Genomic DNA, 17,074 nt, shown 5'->3' with positions numbered 1-17,074 from the left:
ACGCTCCTGGATCCGTGCTGCGGATATCCATGCTCCAGGTCTGGTTAAGAACTTTCACAAGAAGTTTCCATCGAAGCCAAATCCTAAGAGTGCGGTGCCCACCTTTAAAGGGGGGGGGGTACTGTCACACGGTGCTTATTCGACTTCCATAAACAAAGACTAAGACACTCACCTGTGCCTAATTAGCAGCCCTCAAACCCTGTGCAGACTGAGTACCAAGATTCCTATTGGTTCCTGGTTCTGGCTCTAAACTTGAAAAGGCACCTCCTCCCATTCCTCTGGGCCTGTTGATCAAGTTACCTGTCTGATTAGGTTCCTACCTATTCTGTGTTCTCTCACCTGGATCGTCCGTGCCTCTGCTGTGTAGCTGTTCATGGGCTATACTGCTCAAGCTGCAGTGCCTCTGCTGTGTTGCTGTTCAAGAGCTATACTGCTCAAGCTGCAGTGCATCTGCTGTGTTGCTGTTCAAGGGCTATACTGCTCAAGCTGCACCTGTCTCTGCTGTGTTGCTGTTCCACGGGCTGGAGTGCTTAAGCTACACTTATCTTCGTTGTGCTGCTACTACACGGGCCATGCTGCTCAAGTCACATCTAACTACTGTGTTAACCCTCCACGGACAGCACCACTCAAGATCATCTACTCCACATTTGTCTCGGTGGCTCAGTGGTTACAGGTTGTATCATCAAAGCTGCTGGTTCTTATCTCATCTTGCTGGCTGAACTGTTCCTATCTCATCTATGCATATAATAGCATAAACGGGGTATTCCACTCTGGCTGCATCGACTGTGATTACCTTGCTGGCTGGACTGTTACTTGTACCTCCTGTATCATGCTGCCTCATTGTGGTCTCATATACCTGCTGCATTACCATCTCCACTTTGTTGCTGGACTGTTCATGCTATTGCTATATTTGAATACACTGATTATCATCATCATCATCATCATCATCATTTATTTATATAGCGCCACTAATTCCGCAGCGCTGTACAGAGAACTCATTCACATCAGTCCCTGCCCCATTGGAGCTTACAGTCTAAAGTCCCTACTATAGACACACACTCACACACACAGACAGACAGACAGAGAGGGAGAGAATAGGGTCAATTTTTTTTTTATTGCAGCCAATGAACTTTTTGGGAGTGTGGGAGGAAACCAGAGCACCCGGAGGAAACCCACGCAAACACAGGGAGAACATACAAACTCCACACAGATAAGGCCATGGTTGGGAATCGAACTCATGACCCCAGTGCTGTGAGGCAGATGTGCTAACCACTACGCCACTGTGCTGCCCACATTATTATGTGATTATACCGCTATATTGTATTCACTCATACTACATTGCCGGTGGCACTGCTCACCCTGTTCCTATGTTCCTTGTGCCAATATTCCAAGACTGTTCTGTGATCATCGAATCATCATTAAATCGCTGATTGTATGTTTATCCTGCATCTGTTGTCTATTCGCTGTCTGGGTATAGAACTGACATTACCAGTGTGCCTACCCCACACCAGTTACTATCAATCCCCCAGGATTCTGCCCAACACCCTGGTAGGGACCGCGACCTGTGGGCGAATGCCGCTAAACCCAAGTCACCTTGCGGTGACCGCTGGTGAAAACCATTCGCCCGTTAGACTCCGCACCCTGCTAGAGGTAACATCTGTTGGGTGGATCCAAGAGTCCAGAATACCAAACCGTGACACCAGCACAGGAAAGAGAGAGAGACAGGTATAAATAGGGAACACCCAGGTGCAGGAGATAATTGGTGCAACAAATTAACTCCTAAAAGACAGAGAAGTAAAGCACAATAGCAGCACCTCAGAGGTACTGCCAATAATACATTCAGAGAAACAGAATACTAAAGTCCAATCCCAGAGGTAGGATCTGCTGAGATCAAGCAGCATCCTGACATGAAGCTGCAGAGGAAGCGAGGCAGATCCTGACAAGTCTTACCACTTGCCAAGCCTGTCCTGGGACCCTCTGCACATGCTTAAGCTGGCATACCAGCTCAGACAAGTGCACTGGACCTGGATACCCGTACTTGGGCTTCCAGCTCCAGATTTAATTTTTTTTAAAATTGAGAAAAAAGAAAACTAAATAAAAAAAATAATTATAAAAAACACTGAAGAAATACTTTACTTTAAAACTATAGCATTATTTCCTGTGGGCTAACTTCATCCTGGAAATTAGAGGACACCGGCAGTACTTGTCGAAAGTATAGCAGGAGACCCACAGTGATGGCTATTTGTACGCTACAGCCTTTACCGGCCAGGGGCTTTGATAAACAGGAATTTAGGGCTTATACATAACAGGAACTCAACAGGAAGAACACTCATATGCAAAGTAATTATCAGTCTATCTCAGAAACTTCTGCGAGACTTCTGAGAATTCATAGATGGTGTGAACTTGGGGGAGCTGGCACACTAGAAATTCTACCAGCGTCAGAAGCCAAAGTTCTTATGGCATTACTCACCCAGCATGCACATTAATCAAAAGCAACTCTGCAGCAGGGTTGATAATAAAATTACAAAGATGATCTGGCACATTTGTAGAAAGCAGCTCCACACAGCATATTGCAATAACACTGCAATCAACTCTCCTTAACATACATTTACATTACCGATTGTAGAGTAGTGCAGTGCCAGGTAGCAGTGTAGAAGAGGTCCATGTAGGATTTCCCTGAGTCCACACCAATGCTGTCCTGTTCGATAGTGTAATTCAACACAATGCCCCAGTTTCAAATGCAAAATGACCCATGAATTTCAGTACAGAGGTCAGTTACATGACCGTGTCAGTCTTGTTAATACTGCAGTACCGGTTGGGGAAAATCTAGAATATTATTGAAAAATATGTAGAAGTGTTGGTATACATCATCATTTATTTATATAGCACCATAAATTCCACAGCGCTGCACAGAGAATATTTGTCACTCACATGAGTCCCTGCCCCATTGGAGCTTACAGTCTAAATTCCCTAACAGATATACACAGACTAGGGTTAATTTGATAGCAGCCAATAACCTACTAGTATGTTTTGTGCGGGAACAAACCGGAGCACCCACGATGAAACCCACACGAACATACAAACTCCACACAGATAAGGCCTCGGTTGGGATTCAAACTCATGACCCCAGCGCTGTGAGCAGAGGTGCTAACCACTAATCCACCATGCTGTGTGTATATATATATATATATATATATATATATATATATATTATATATATTATATATATTATATATATATATATATATATATATATATATATATAATATGCAGAAGCACGTTAAAAGGTCATAATATTTACAAAACTGTTATTCTTACCAACAAGGTACTACACATCATGTGCTGTGTAGCGCCATAAGAAAAACTGGAATTGTGTGTTTTTTCTAACATTTTATAATTTAAATGAATTCCTATATTGGTATTCCTATATAATTTTAACCACTTTAATGAAAGTCATTTATTATCATTTGATATTGGGTTACATTTTATTGCCATGTTAGAAGAATGTAAAATGTATCTCAATCATTTAAAGTCCCTAAAGCTTCTGGGGGCCTAGGTGGCACCAGTTATTTATTTGAGTTTTCCATACCACCACTTCTAAATTTCCACTTAGAAGACTAACCTAATCCAATTATTAAAGGACTGCCAGCCACACATTATTCTTTCCAACACAGCTATGGCAACTGTTAAGCCTATTGTTGACTGACAAATTTGGTACATGTTCCAGTTAGCATATATAAAAAAAGTTATGGGAAAAGGACACAGAGGAATACAAATAAACTGTACACACTGTATGCTACATTAAACTTTCCACTCTAAGCTGTTAGTCTGGATTTCCTCCAGACCCAAAACCCCCAGATGAAAGCACTATACTTCTATTTCTCCATATGATCTGGTATTGGTTTTTACGTTTGTTCTGAGTAATGGTTTTAAGCTGATCTGTATTTTGTTCATTGTCTACCAGAACAGGCCTGCAATGAGGCAATCTTAATTCTCACTAGGTGATACCTTTTCAAATAAAAAGTAAAATATAAATACAAATATACATATGAAACCATTATAATATAAAACATTATACAAATAACAGATGCAACCTGCACCTAGCTGTGGCTGATATTTACTTTTCAACTTTTGATACTTTTTGGATGTAGCACTACTTGCATCAGTCCCTCAAACATGGATCACTCAAAGGAGCCAATTTGTTTTGAGGATTAATATAGAGAACAAAAAACACATTAATTTAACACTAATTGACAGTCAGCCCAATTGATTCTGACCCCTCAAATGTATATGTACCTATGTGCAAACCTAATCTATCACCAGGAAACAAAAGCTTTTAAAACTAAAATGTATACCTCTGTTCCTGGACTCTAAAACTATGCGAGACATCTGCATTTTTATGCAGAATCCCGGGTCTATGTTCTACTGAGAACTTAAAAGATTACAGTGCCAAGAATCAGCGGGTTACCTCACTCTTTTTTGCTGGTACTGTAGCAAGGAGATATTAAAAACCATGTGACTGAATGTATGGTAAATGTGCTGATGCTGCTAGGCTGCTGAATGGCTCCAAGTACTGGTTTGGACTTGATGCAGAAGTTCTGCAGTAGCATAAATGTTTTACACAGTGCCTAGGAGAGATCGGTTGTCCAGATGCAGAAGAAGCTCAAGAAGTATAGTCATTGTGATATGATATGAAATGGTGCAGTTTACCAAGGTAGAACACCCGCAACTGATACCTTTCCTGAAATGCGTATGTGCATCTGTGTCCAGGTTTACATCGATCAAATTTTCTTCAACATGCCCTTACTGTACTTGGCCTACACTTGCACGCCCCTTGCCTCTTCTGCCTTGCTTCTATAAGTGTAAGGATTTGTATATACAAGAAGCGACTCACTCTGCACCTTCTGATAGGAGGATGTGTGTGTCAGGGATGTTCCTTGCTCTTTGCACATAGTTTGAAGAAGAAGATGGAGAAGTAGGCTTTAGGGAGGTGCTCTCCATTTGACAGATAGGCGCACAGGTTTTACTCCCCACAAAAGCACTTGAAGTATCCAGCTGGTCAGAGTATGCCAGTAACCCATCCATACCCTCAGTTTGTAACTTTAATTTGCACTATGGGGAACCAAGGGATTGCGACTTGTGTCCTCTCATTCACCATATTATATATGTGTCATATTTGACATATATATATATATATATATATATATATTCTTACCAACAAGGTACTACACATCATGTGCTGTGTAGCGCCATAAGAAAAACTGGAACTGTGTATTTTTGCTACCATTTTATGATTTAAATTAATCCCTGTTATATATGTGTCATATTTGACATATATATATATATATATATATATATATATATATATATGTGTATTTATACACAGAGAGAGTTGGAGATTATAGATATATAGATATATATATATATATATATATATATATATAAATAGATATAGATATTGTAACAAAGGGAGGCATTTAGCTGGCAAAATGCAGAGAAAATATACAAGCAGCATTGCACCTAGTTTAAAGATAAAGACTTATGTGTGACAAATAATAGTTTAAAGTTTGGTTTAACTTACGTAGTTTGAAATGTCCTTCCCCACAGCAAACAGACAGGGTATGTCTGTATCAGGGCAAGCAGAACCACTGGAGGGAGTTTCCTCTTAAAGGGAATGTGGGTGTGTCACCTGCCCATCAAGCTAGGGCTGTGGGAGGACTGGCATATATAAAACCTTTCTTATTTCATTGTTCAGAGAGACCAACCCTGGGGAAGCTGGCTGGTCTTTAGAGAGCTGGTCTTTGTCCAGCTAACGCTTTGGGTCTCAAGAAACAGTGTGAAATCTGAATGGTGTCAAATACATTTACCATCCTGACATTAAGACTGCATAAATGGAAGAAGTTGTTCGCATGTGTTTCAACAGTAGCAGGCTCTTGCCACAAATGGTGTTAGAAGTGGGATGCTCAGGGAAGCAAGTTTCTGCTACCCAGCCTGCGGAGATGTTAAGATGAAGGAAGTGTTGAGAACCCTCGTGACTTTGGCTGCTGTGCAGCAAGTCCAGATGCTACAAGTCGTAAAGGCACAGGTGGAAAACACCAGGCTCTTAAGGGAAGTGTTAGGCCAGGTGAGGTGTGACAGAAATGAACCACCTGGTCCGGCTCTGCAGAAAATGTCGCCAGCTGACCTAGAAGCATATCTGGTGTCCTTTGAGATAGTTGCAAAAAGGGCAAAATGGCCTCCTGAAGATTGGCCTGAGAGGCTGGCGCCATATCTGACTGGTGAAGCTGAACGAGCTTATATGGATCTGGATGAGGACCGGGCCTCTGACTATTCGCATCTAAAGTCTGAGATATTGGCTCGCATTGGGTTTTCGGGGCCAGGCCGAGCCCAACGCTATCACGAATGGCGCTGTGATAAAGATAAACTGGTCAGAGCACAATTGGCTGAGCTTTCCAAAATTTTAAAGAAATGGCTGCAGCCTGAGGAGAATTTGTCGTTTCGGATTATTAAAGTTCTGGTGAATGCATCCGAGGGCTGAACCGCGATCTGTAGGTCTAACCCAGAGAAATGTGCCATATCCATGAGAGAAGCCAAGTATTTGTGGTAGGTTGTTGAGTGAGTGCATGTAAAACCCCAGCAAGACAAAGTGGAGGCAGTCAAAAATTGTTCAAGACCAGAAAAAAATCGCACCTAAGAACCTTCCTAGGCATAGTAGGTTACTACAGGTGGTTCGTAAGCCACTTCGGCAATAAAGCTGCTCCATTTGTGGACATGTTAAAAATAAGTTGTCTGAATAGATTAACCTGGTCTGACTCTGCATAAAGCCTCCTGGTCAGATCTTCGCTTAGCTCTTAGTTCCTCTCTTCTAACGAAACGCGTTGAGGAGGCAATTGAGAACAAATTTACCTGTACTGCAGTGTAAGTACAGATGTACATTTTGTATGGAACAATAAAGTTGTTGATATTTATCCATTATTCTGGTTTTTCCTTGGTGTTGACACGTGGGCTGGAGTGTTCTGCCGACGAGCGGGGTTGCTGACATCTGGCTGGGAGCTGGTCGTGTGTGACGCTGCGGGAGGTGCAACATTCGGGCCTTTAAACGCTGAAAGCGTTGGATTGGAACACCACGCTAAACATCGCGCTATACACCGGGCAGAACATCAGAATCCCGGGAGGGAACTTTTGACCAACAGGCATTTTAAATATGTGCACAAACCCGTAATTTGGAGGAATATACACATTTGGATAACAGCGTCATCCACAGGATCAACTTGTTACGGTACTCTTATATGGTTAATAATATTTAGCCTGCATTATTTGGAACTAAGTGATCGTGAGAAGTTATACAAGGATCTTATGTCCACGATATTCAATATACAGATCTAATTAAGACCTTAAAGATGTTCACTATGGTTATATATATATAAGTACAAATGTTGTGAGTTGATGTCTAGTCAAATGCATTCTGGCATTAGAGAGCTGTAGTACTTTGGAATTATATGAATTTTTGAGGCTATTGGGGAGTCTCCCTACATGCTGCCCATGCCAGAGTGAGTGTAACTAAATTGAGCGCTTATCCAAATTTATACGCACTTAGTTCCTCTCCAGTTTTACAAGCACCGGACTCTAGCCGGAGGTTCTTTCTTCAAACTGATGCCTCTGGTGTCGGCTTAGGTGCAGCCTTGTCACAGGAGAAGGATGGAGTAGAAAACCCTATCCTGTACTTAAGTCATAAGTTACTTCCAAGAGAACAAAAATATGCCACCGTGAAGAAAGAATGTCTCGCCATAAAATGGGCTACAGAAGCTCTGCGCTATTATCTCCTAGGCAGAGAATTCACCTTAATAACAGGCCATGCACCATTGCGGTGGATTCAGCACAACCGGGAGGCAAATGACAAGGTAACCCGCTGATTCTTGGCACTGTAATCTTTTAAGTTCTCAGTAGAACATAGACCCGGGATTCTGCATAAAAATGCAGATGTGTTGTAACAAAAGTTTGCGCTTCTCCTGAAGTCTGCGTCCCCCTACTTGGAGATGCTAGGGGGAGGGATATGTAACAAAGGGAGGCATTTACCTGGCAAAATGCAGAGAACACATACAAGCAGCAATTCACCTAGTTTAAAGATAAAGACTTGTGTGACAAATAATAGTTTAAAGCTTGGTTTAACTTACATAGTTTGAAATGTCCTTCCCCACAGCAAACAGACAGGGTGTGTCTGTGTCAGGGCAAGCAGAACCTCTGGTGGAAGTTTCCTCTTAAAGGGAAGGTGGGTGTGTCACCTGACCATCAAGCTAGGGCTGTGGGAGGAGTGGCATGTATAAAGCCTTGCTTATTTCATTGTTCAGAGAGACCAAAGCTGGGGAAGCTGGCTGGTCTTTTGTCTAGCTGGTCTTTTGTCTAGCTGGTCTTTTGTCTAGCTAGAGTTTAGGGTCTCAAGAAACAGTGTGAAATCTAAATCTGTATGGTTTCAAATACATTTACCACCCTGACATTAAAACGGCATAAAAGGAAGAAGCTGTTCGTGTGTGTTTCATCAGCGGGCTGTTGCCAATATATATATATATATATATATATATATATATATATATATATATATATATATATAGCAATATAATTCAGGGAAAAAACGCACAATACCTCCAATATAAGTGCCGGTGTGCAGTCTTATTTGGACATGACTGTATGTGTTAACCTGGCACTCATGAGGAATTAGTAGTGCTATATATTTCAATGAAAAAATGATGATGATTATATTGGAGGTTTTGTGTGGTTTTTCTTGAATTATATTGCTATATATATATATATATATATATATATATATATATATATAATGCACTTTTATTTTAGGTTTAATGGTTCTTTGAAGAATACAGAGCAATATTGCTGCCATATGCAGTGTGTGTTGGGTTAATAATTATAGGCCTAAAAGAGAGGTGAAAGAAATTGTATTCTAGTTTATGTTTATATTTGTTCTGTTAGAGTGTACTTGACTATTTATTTTTATGCATGGCTTCTATTTTCTGTAGATTGACTTCTCTTCAGTGAGACAACGCATTAAAGACAAATTTGTCGTCAATGTATTGCGAAAGTGTCGTCCTTCTGTCATACGTTTAAATCTCCGCAGGTGTTCGGCATTGCACTGGTCTACATTTAAAGGCATAGGTATGATTGTTTTGGGGGGGGGGGGGTTTACATTCAGCATCTTTATGTGCATTTACGTTCTGTAATGCTTGTGTTAAGACCTTACAAATACTTTAAACTAATAATGTAAACCTAGACTGAAATGAGCATTAAAAAAATATATAGTTAATATTTCCTGTACTCTAGACCAGACGTCCAAGTTGAAATGTAGAGGTGGCGGTATAAAAAATGTAATGGAAACGTAAGTGAATAGAATTTAAATGTTTTACAATGAAGGCTGGACTAGAAGTTCCGGTAGCAGTTGTATGCCATATCATCGTTTACACCCCCACTTCGACCACTGCTCTAGAATGTAAGGATATTTGAAGTCACAAAAATAATCCATGATCACATGGATCTATAAGATGACTTCTAATATTCATATAATGCAAACAGTACAGTATACATTATCCCTAATATACAAATGGTGTAATTTTAAAATGGTTGAAATAGTAACGTATTTAAATAAAATTTTATTGTAAACCACAACTCTATCCAGAGCTAGATCAATGCTCTGGGATGCCCGGGAAGCTTAAGACAGGGGCCTATTATGGTGTATTATGGCTTTCATTTTAGACAAATACATGGACAATACTGCATGCACTACTGTTAGGTTAGGTGCAGACAGCTTTCCCTTCACAAGCAGAGCAGTGTGAAGCAGGACATACCTCCCTGTCCTGACTAAACGGGACAATCACCCAAATTCGGGACTGCCTAAGAACAGTTGGCAGACTGTCCTGCTCCCCTCCCTGTTCTTGCAGCTTTCACCGCCTGCGGCTGCTGTGTTCTTAAGCTCAGTTGCTATCTGTATATACTGGAATATTGGGGTACTCTATTTAAAAAAAAAACAGATTCATAAAATTTGGAAAGTTCCAACCAGACTGGCGTTAAATCAGTACCACCCACGTTTAATATTTAGGTCTCCCTACCTGCAACCACCCCCAGCTATAAAAATGAATAATATTTACATTTAATAAATAGACATTGTGACAGGATGGACCGCCTATGCCACCCTGTCTGCTGCTGCTGGGAACCGGATGGGCTTACTTTTCCACAGTTCCCTTACTTTATTCCAAATGCGCCCTCTTACCGCAGTAGGAGGGGTTTATAAGTGCTGCCACCACTGGACTCCTTACCGGCATCCAGAACCGGGTTTTTTTTGGGTAACTGACGCTGTGGGTGTACCTGGGCTGGTTCCCCTGACCTCTTCCTATGAATCAGGGTTGCTGTGGATGGATCCCCCCTGGCCTATCACACTGGCCAGTGCTGTTGGGTAGCGGGCAGAGCGATGGTACTGGGTGCTGGGTCCAAACTCAGAACAGCCGGGAACGGATTAGAGTTGGGTCTAATTTGTTGGTCACAGGAATCAGCATAGAGAAGTTTTTCTTTGAAGCAAGTGATGTTTATTTGCTCTTACACTGGTTAAAGGTACCAGTGATCAGGTGAGATGAAAGAAGAACAGCTTTTAATACAAAACAGAGGCTTTTTTATTCACATTTGGTCCCTTTAACCAATTCATGCAGCCTGCACGTGAATCAGCCCAGAAAGTTTAACACCTTTAACATTGCTGCTAGTGGCAGGGGAGTATACTCCCCCCCCTTCCCGTCTACGAGCTGCCAGGGAGAAGGGGGCTCAGCCCACTCTCCTCCCCTGGTGTCTCTGTCAAGGGCGAGAGATTTTTTATTTATTATACATATATACATATATATTTAGAATACACATTGTACATTAAACCACATTATTACATTTAAACTATATATAGTTACACTCCCGTTATCTGGTCCTTTACTGGCGCTGCAGTGCCTACACATGCATTTCACGTTTAAATTACATTTTTACACTCGCCATGGTTTAACCCTTTCTCTGCTGCAGCGCTGAGTTATACTCACCCGGCGCTGCAGCACACATTTAAAATACATTTTTTATTTAAAAACATTTTTATTTAAACAGCTTTCACGCTGCGCCTAGCGCCAGAGATTTAACCCCTCAGGTGCTGGGTATTAACCCTCCCGGCGCCGGAGTGCATTTCAAGATGGCTGCCTCGGGGACCCGGCCACAGACATATTTCTCGCCAATCAGCCCTCTCATTAAATTAATAGTATTTGCATTTAATAATAGAACTATTTTCCCCAACCAGCCAGACATTAAATTAGTGGCTTGGGAGGAAGCTATAAGGGCTAAAGTAGAGAGAGTCGCAAGAATAGGAACATGGTCAGACTAGGTAGTAGGGTAGATGCGAGAGGAGATGAGCTTGAGGGCAAGGTCATGGCTGAGCAGGATCATGTCGATTCTGGAATAGGTGGAGCGTACAGGGGAGAAGAAGGTGTTAGTCTTTGGTGAGAGGATCAGAGATTTGCCAAGAATCATATAGGTTATGAAGCTTTAGGAAGGCCTTCAGAGACCTGGAGTTCTGGCAATCTCTCCAGACAGATTGAGCAATGTGGAGAGACAGAGCTAGCAGGGAGCCCAATCTTTTGAAAAATGTAGATTTGGAAACATTAGGGGCATAGAGCTTGACAAGGGTGCAAAGGAAATTATTAAGGTGCTATCAGGATCTGGAATCTGCTTTCTTTGACCACATGGGAGTCCAGATGATCAGAGTTGAGGTGGCAGGCAAAAAGAACCGCAACCCCTTGCTTTTTCTGATTGAGGTCACAGTCATAATAACTCAAAGGGTACTTTTTGATCTGAGCTCAGGATGGAGATGTTTAATGAAATGGGTCTCCTGTAGAAAGACCAGATCGCCTTTCAGAATGTGGAGAGAGGCTTGTAATTTAGCCCTTCTTGGGGGGGAGTTAAGGTCCTTTACATTATTTGAAACGACATTCAAAGTGCAACAGAGAATGTGGGAAAGAAGAAGTATGGTGACGACCAGTGGAGGAGAGAAAAAGGAACGGAAAGAGGAGAAAGAAGGTGACCATACAAAGTAATGGTCAGCAGACTACAGTGCCAGCAATGGATGGGGAGTGGTGAGTGAAACATCACGGGGACCGGCAGAGAGCTAAGGCTTGGTGCGGTACGTGACTGGCAGAAGCCAGGCAAGAGAGGGGCAGGAAAAGTCAGGGGGGAAGAGATGAATAGGAGAGAACTTTCAAGTGGCCTCAAAGACGCAGTGAACAGGGGGGGGAGGGCGAGGGGATGGAATGGAAAGACAAAAGAATAAAGGAAGTGGTAACTGCAACAAGTTTCAACATTATAAATTCACAGCAGCAGTAAAAACTTAATAATACCACAAGATGCAATGAAAACAATATACTGTAGAAATATGCATGCAGATTAGGACTCTCCATCGTGGTGAGCAGGTTTTGCAGACAGGAGGAATAAGTTAGCTATGGAAGACATAATGGGAGAAACACAAACAAACAAATAAAACAACACTACAACAAACCAGGTGTGAGGGGGGAGCGAGGAGTGCAGATGCCATTGTCCCATTCTCAGCAGAGGTAGTCCATGACACAAAAATTTTTTTTAGGCAGGCTACAGAGAACAAGGTGTCCAACATAGAAATGGTGGCATTCTGTTTTCTGGAAAACAGTTACAGGAGCAAGGAAGAATAACTCTGGAATTCACATGGGGATCTAATGGGTAAAGGAGGTATGATGGCAAGACCCCTGGGGTCCCAACAATAGGGGAATGCACCAATCTACTAAGAAAGTCAGCTACCATAGCAGAGATAGGCAGCCAAGGCCGCAACCTGTGTCATTTCTGGTCAGGCAGATGGGTCCTGCCTGCAGCAGTTTAGGTCCAAATAAACTTGACAGTTTAGCATAAAGCTATGCAAGGTAGTGGAGGTGCAAATACAAATACAGTGTAGTGTCGAGATCAGTGATCAGCAGGGCGTGGTTTAGAGAATTTCGAAACCGTAGACCAGTTTCTCTGTGGGGGTCTCTGTGCTTGCCATGGAGTCAGAAGCAGAATGGGTTTGAGGGGGGGAGGGGGTGAGCCCAATCTGGCGCAGGAGTTTCTGGACTTCATTCAAGGATTTAGCCAAGTTGTTGGTTCTGGTGCCAGAGGAAAAGGTGGAAGGGGAATCCCCACGGTATCTAATGTTGTGCTCTCAGAGGTCCGAAGTCTCAGGTTGCAGTTCCCTCCTCCTTGCCAAGATAGCAGGGGATAGGTCTTGGAAAATTTGGATGGTATTACCCTCATAGGTAAAGGTTGGCAATTTCCTGGATGCCTGCAGTACCCCTTTCTTGATCTTAAAGAAGTGGATGCGGAGAGTAACATCCCTGGGTAGAGACTGATCCGATGAGTAAGGTTTAAGTGCTCTATGGGCCCAATCTAGAAGCAGTTGTTCTTCATGTACTTCTGGAGCCAATTGGGAGAACCGCTTCCAAAGGTAAGGGTCCAGATGAGCCGTTTCAATGGATTCAGGGATCACCTTGATCCAAATATTATTTCTCCGGGCCCGATTGTCCAGGTCTTCCTGTTGATCATGGATCGATTGAGTGCCCAGTGAAATTGGGACATATCTTCTTTGGAGATGTGGTCTGATATGCAAAGATGTCATTATTTTTTTTCTTTTTGCACAATCTGATCGGTACGGGTACCCAGGGATGAGACTTCTGATCTAATAGTGTGTAGGGCATGTTGAACCTCAGTGTGGATGGAGGAACATAGATCCTTCATTTCTTGAATCAGGGAAAGAAAGTCTTTTTTGGCGACAGGCACTCATCATCATTAATTTCAGAGGCTGCAGGAGACGGAGGTGAGTCAGATAATTTATTTGGGTAGTAGTGGGGGTATCCTTGGTTTGAGGCATGTTCATAATTGGAAAGGCGGGATTGGGAACCCCCCCCCCCCCCCCCGAGTAGAAAAGAGGGAGAGTTGGAACATAAGGAAAAACCACAAAATGAGGAGAAACCAGTAGTACAGAGTGGCAGGGGGCACAGCAGAGCAAATAGAGACACACCTGGGTTTAAATGTATCAAGCTGCGAGTTTCTGGTGTGTTTGAAAAGTGGAGATGTAGCCTATAGCAACCAATCAGAGTATAGCTATAATTTTGTATGGGGGCACCAGTGAGACCACTCTGCGCAGCCAGGGCGCAGCACTGACAAACAGCTTTTGGCAAGCAGGCAGCACATATCCAGGGCTGAGGAGCCGGAGCAAAGACTCAAGAATTTAAGCCGCTGACTGGGGTCAGGGGCCGATCCCGTATCCAGAGGGCACCAGGTAGGTTCTGCACACTCCCAGCTACTCGGACAGCAGTTAGAGGGCAAGCTTCCGCACCACAGGGGGGTGCACAGCGTTAAAAAGATAGGAGACAATTAAGGAAGAAGTGTCGGCTGGAAACTACAGTAGCGGGTCCAGGTCATGAGGCCGCAGTAACCTTGATATAACTCTGCCAGTCTCCCCCAAGGATGGCAAAAGCAGCATCGCAGGGCGGTAGGTTAAACGGTGGCTGTGCAAACACCCAGTTATAACATGGGTGAGGGTTGTTTAATAGTCTGTTCTACAGGAGCTCTTTACAGATACATCCGTTCACCATGCTTGTCAGGCCACACAGCCAATTATTAGTATTTACATTTATTAAATGTACCTATTTCCCACAGCCGTCCCCAACATTAATTATCATATTCACATTTAATAAATAGTTCTCCTTCTCCCCAGACTCAGCCCCACATTCAGTTAATGGCTGCCAGCTATTAAATAAAATAAAATGAATAGTATTCACATTTAATAAATAGACATAGTGCCCTCCAACCAGCCCTAACATTAAATTAATAGTATTTACATTTAATAGATAAACCTATTGCCTTCCCCCAAACAGCATGGGTAATAAATTAATAGCATTTAAATTTAATAAATATACTTATTTTCCACAACTATCCCTGACATTAAATAATTTATATTCACATTTCATAAATAGCCCCTTTTCTCACCATATTCAGCCCCATATTCAATTAATAGCCCCCAAACCACCCCAGCATTAAATTAAAGATCCCATCACCCCATCTTAAATTAATTGGTCCCACTATTAAATTAAATACCCAATCATCATCCCAAACATAAATTAATAGCCATTAAAAAATTAGCCCCCATCCACATTACACCATTATATTAACAGCCCACCTCCCACCCTCATTGCATTAAGACCACCCCTCCCCCCCCATCACACTTTACCATACAGTACCTGGTCCAGGGGGCCCTGTGAAAGAGGGGGGCAGAGCCATTTGCCCAGGAATGTATAAGTATTAGAATTAATATATTTTTTATTTGCATTTAGCCAGAATTACCCAATTGCAGTGTGCATTGCTATCTTTACATGAGTGTGCATGACTTGCAGTGTGCAGGACAGATGGGAGCATCTATTTGGTTTTGGTGTTTTTTCTCAGTGGTATTTAATAAAAATGCTTATGTCCCTTTACTTAATTGCTTTACATAAAAGTGTAAAATAAAACTCTTTGGTTTTCTTATGGGGAAGTCAACCCATAGAAAATCAGTTGACTTGTCACATGTAAATACAGATATTAGTTTGCTGATAATACACCGAGCAGAACATTTAATGCACCAAAACACAGTATACAATATGTCAGAATGTGATTCCGTGTGAGATACATGAAACTGGTATGTATTCTTGCAGACTTTAGAGAATAACTGAAAGTATGTTGCACAGCACAGAATCCCATATACACATTTGTTGCCATATACAAATTATTATATTACTATAATAAATACATAATATATATATGTGAAAACGTATTTATTAATGTCAGAGAGTGTATAGTCATATATAGTCTTATACAAACATAAAAACAGTTCTATAAATCTTGTCTGTGATAAGCACACACTGTACATTTTCAAAATATAAACACACATTATAACAAACTCTCTAACAAACATTTCAAGAAGCACAATTAGAATAAGGGTAACATTTGCCAAACATGAAAATGCAAAACAATTATGTAGACAGAGAAAAATGAATCTGGGGGAAGAGACAATTTTCCCTTGATGCTATACATACTGTACATATTTTTATTTTAGTTTTTGTGCGTTGAGTACTGTAACCATTTTTCGCACTTATCAGTATACTGAGAAAAAGTATTGGATGGGAGATTACACACATCTGACCTAATTTAATTTATTGTAGAAGAAAATATATAGACCGCACTATTTATGGGCCAATCCTCTATCTATCTAATCTATGACTATTAAACAGTCATCTATCTGATTTTATATCATTAGAGGGTGTGCACTCTTTTCTCATTAACCGGGTTAAACCAATTCAAAGACTAGAATGTTACTATAAGAGGCACTGATTTTCAATTTAGTACAATGTTTTCTATATTAAATTTCATTAAAATAATTCATTTTACATATCTAGACCTATTAAAGGCAGACTATTAAAAACATATGTAGAAGGCTGTGAAAAGACAAGTACCTTATCTTATCTAGCACTTGTCTTTTCAATTCTTTTTACGAACTTCTATATATTTTTTTAATAGTTTGCTTTTATAAAAAATTAATTATTTTAATGAAACTTAATAAAGAATAATTTGTAGTCAACTGAAAATCAGTGTACTGGATTTTCTCTTAAAGTAACATTCTTGTTTTTGATGGTCTAATTTATTTATTACCATAAAACAAAGGAGGGATATTTTTGTTTCCACCATTGAGTGATAATAGTACATGTAGCTAATAACAGATATCTATCACTTTATGGTAAATTTTCTTGCATTAAGCTGAATAACACATTTTCTGACTTATTAGTAAAGTGGTTTGTAGTAACTTGTTACTAAGTCAAAAAATGCATTTTCAGAGAGTCTGGATCTTTGAACAAGACCATCATGTGTGCTCTCTATCTCCTTGCTGTCCACACTTTCTCTAACAAAGATGTGATGGATTAGGATAAAATGTGTGCTATGTATCAAAAACCATATACAACCTGCA

The 17,074-nt window shown here is 41.2% G+C and overlaps 2 protein-coding genes across 2 annotated transcripts in view; both read left to right on the top strand.

The window, feature by feature from the left end:
* LOC142152281 (N-acyl-phosphatidylethanolamine-hydrolyzing phospholipase D-like) overlaps positions 1-17,074 on the top strand; it is a 386,092-nt gene that overhangs the window by 171,045 nt on the left and 197,973 nt on the right. The gene's annotated exons all lie outside the window — the stretch shown is intronic.
* FBXL13 (F-box and leucine rich repeat protein 13) overlaps positions 1-17,074 on the top strand; it is a 189,170-nt gene that overhangs the window by 78,936 nt on the left and 93,160 nt on the right. Inside the window, exon 9 of the mRNA XM_075208743.1 lies at positions 9,030-9,165. Coding sequence (XP_075064844.1) covers positions 9,030-9,165 — 136 coding nt within the window. The remainder of the gene's footprint in view (positions 1-9,029; positions 9,166-17,074) is intronic.

Source organism: Mixophyes fleayi, chromosome 4, assembly GCF_038048845.1.
Source record: "Mixophyes fleayi isolate aMixFle1 chromosome 4, aMixFle1.hap1, whole genome shotgun sequence".
NCBI classification, from domain to species: Eukaryota; Metazoa; Chordata; class Amphibia; order Anura; family Limnodynastidae; genus Mixophyes; species Mixophyes fleayi.
This window is presented reverse-complemented; position numbering and strand designations above follow the sequence as displayed.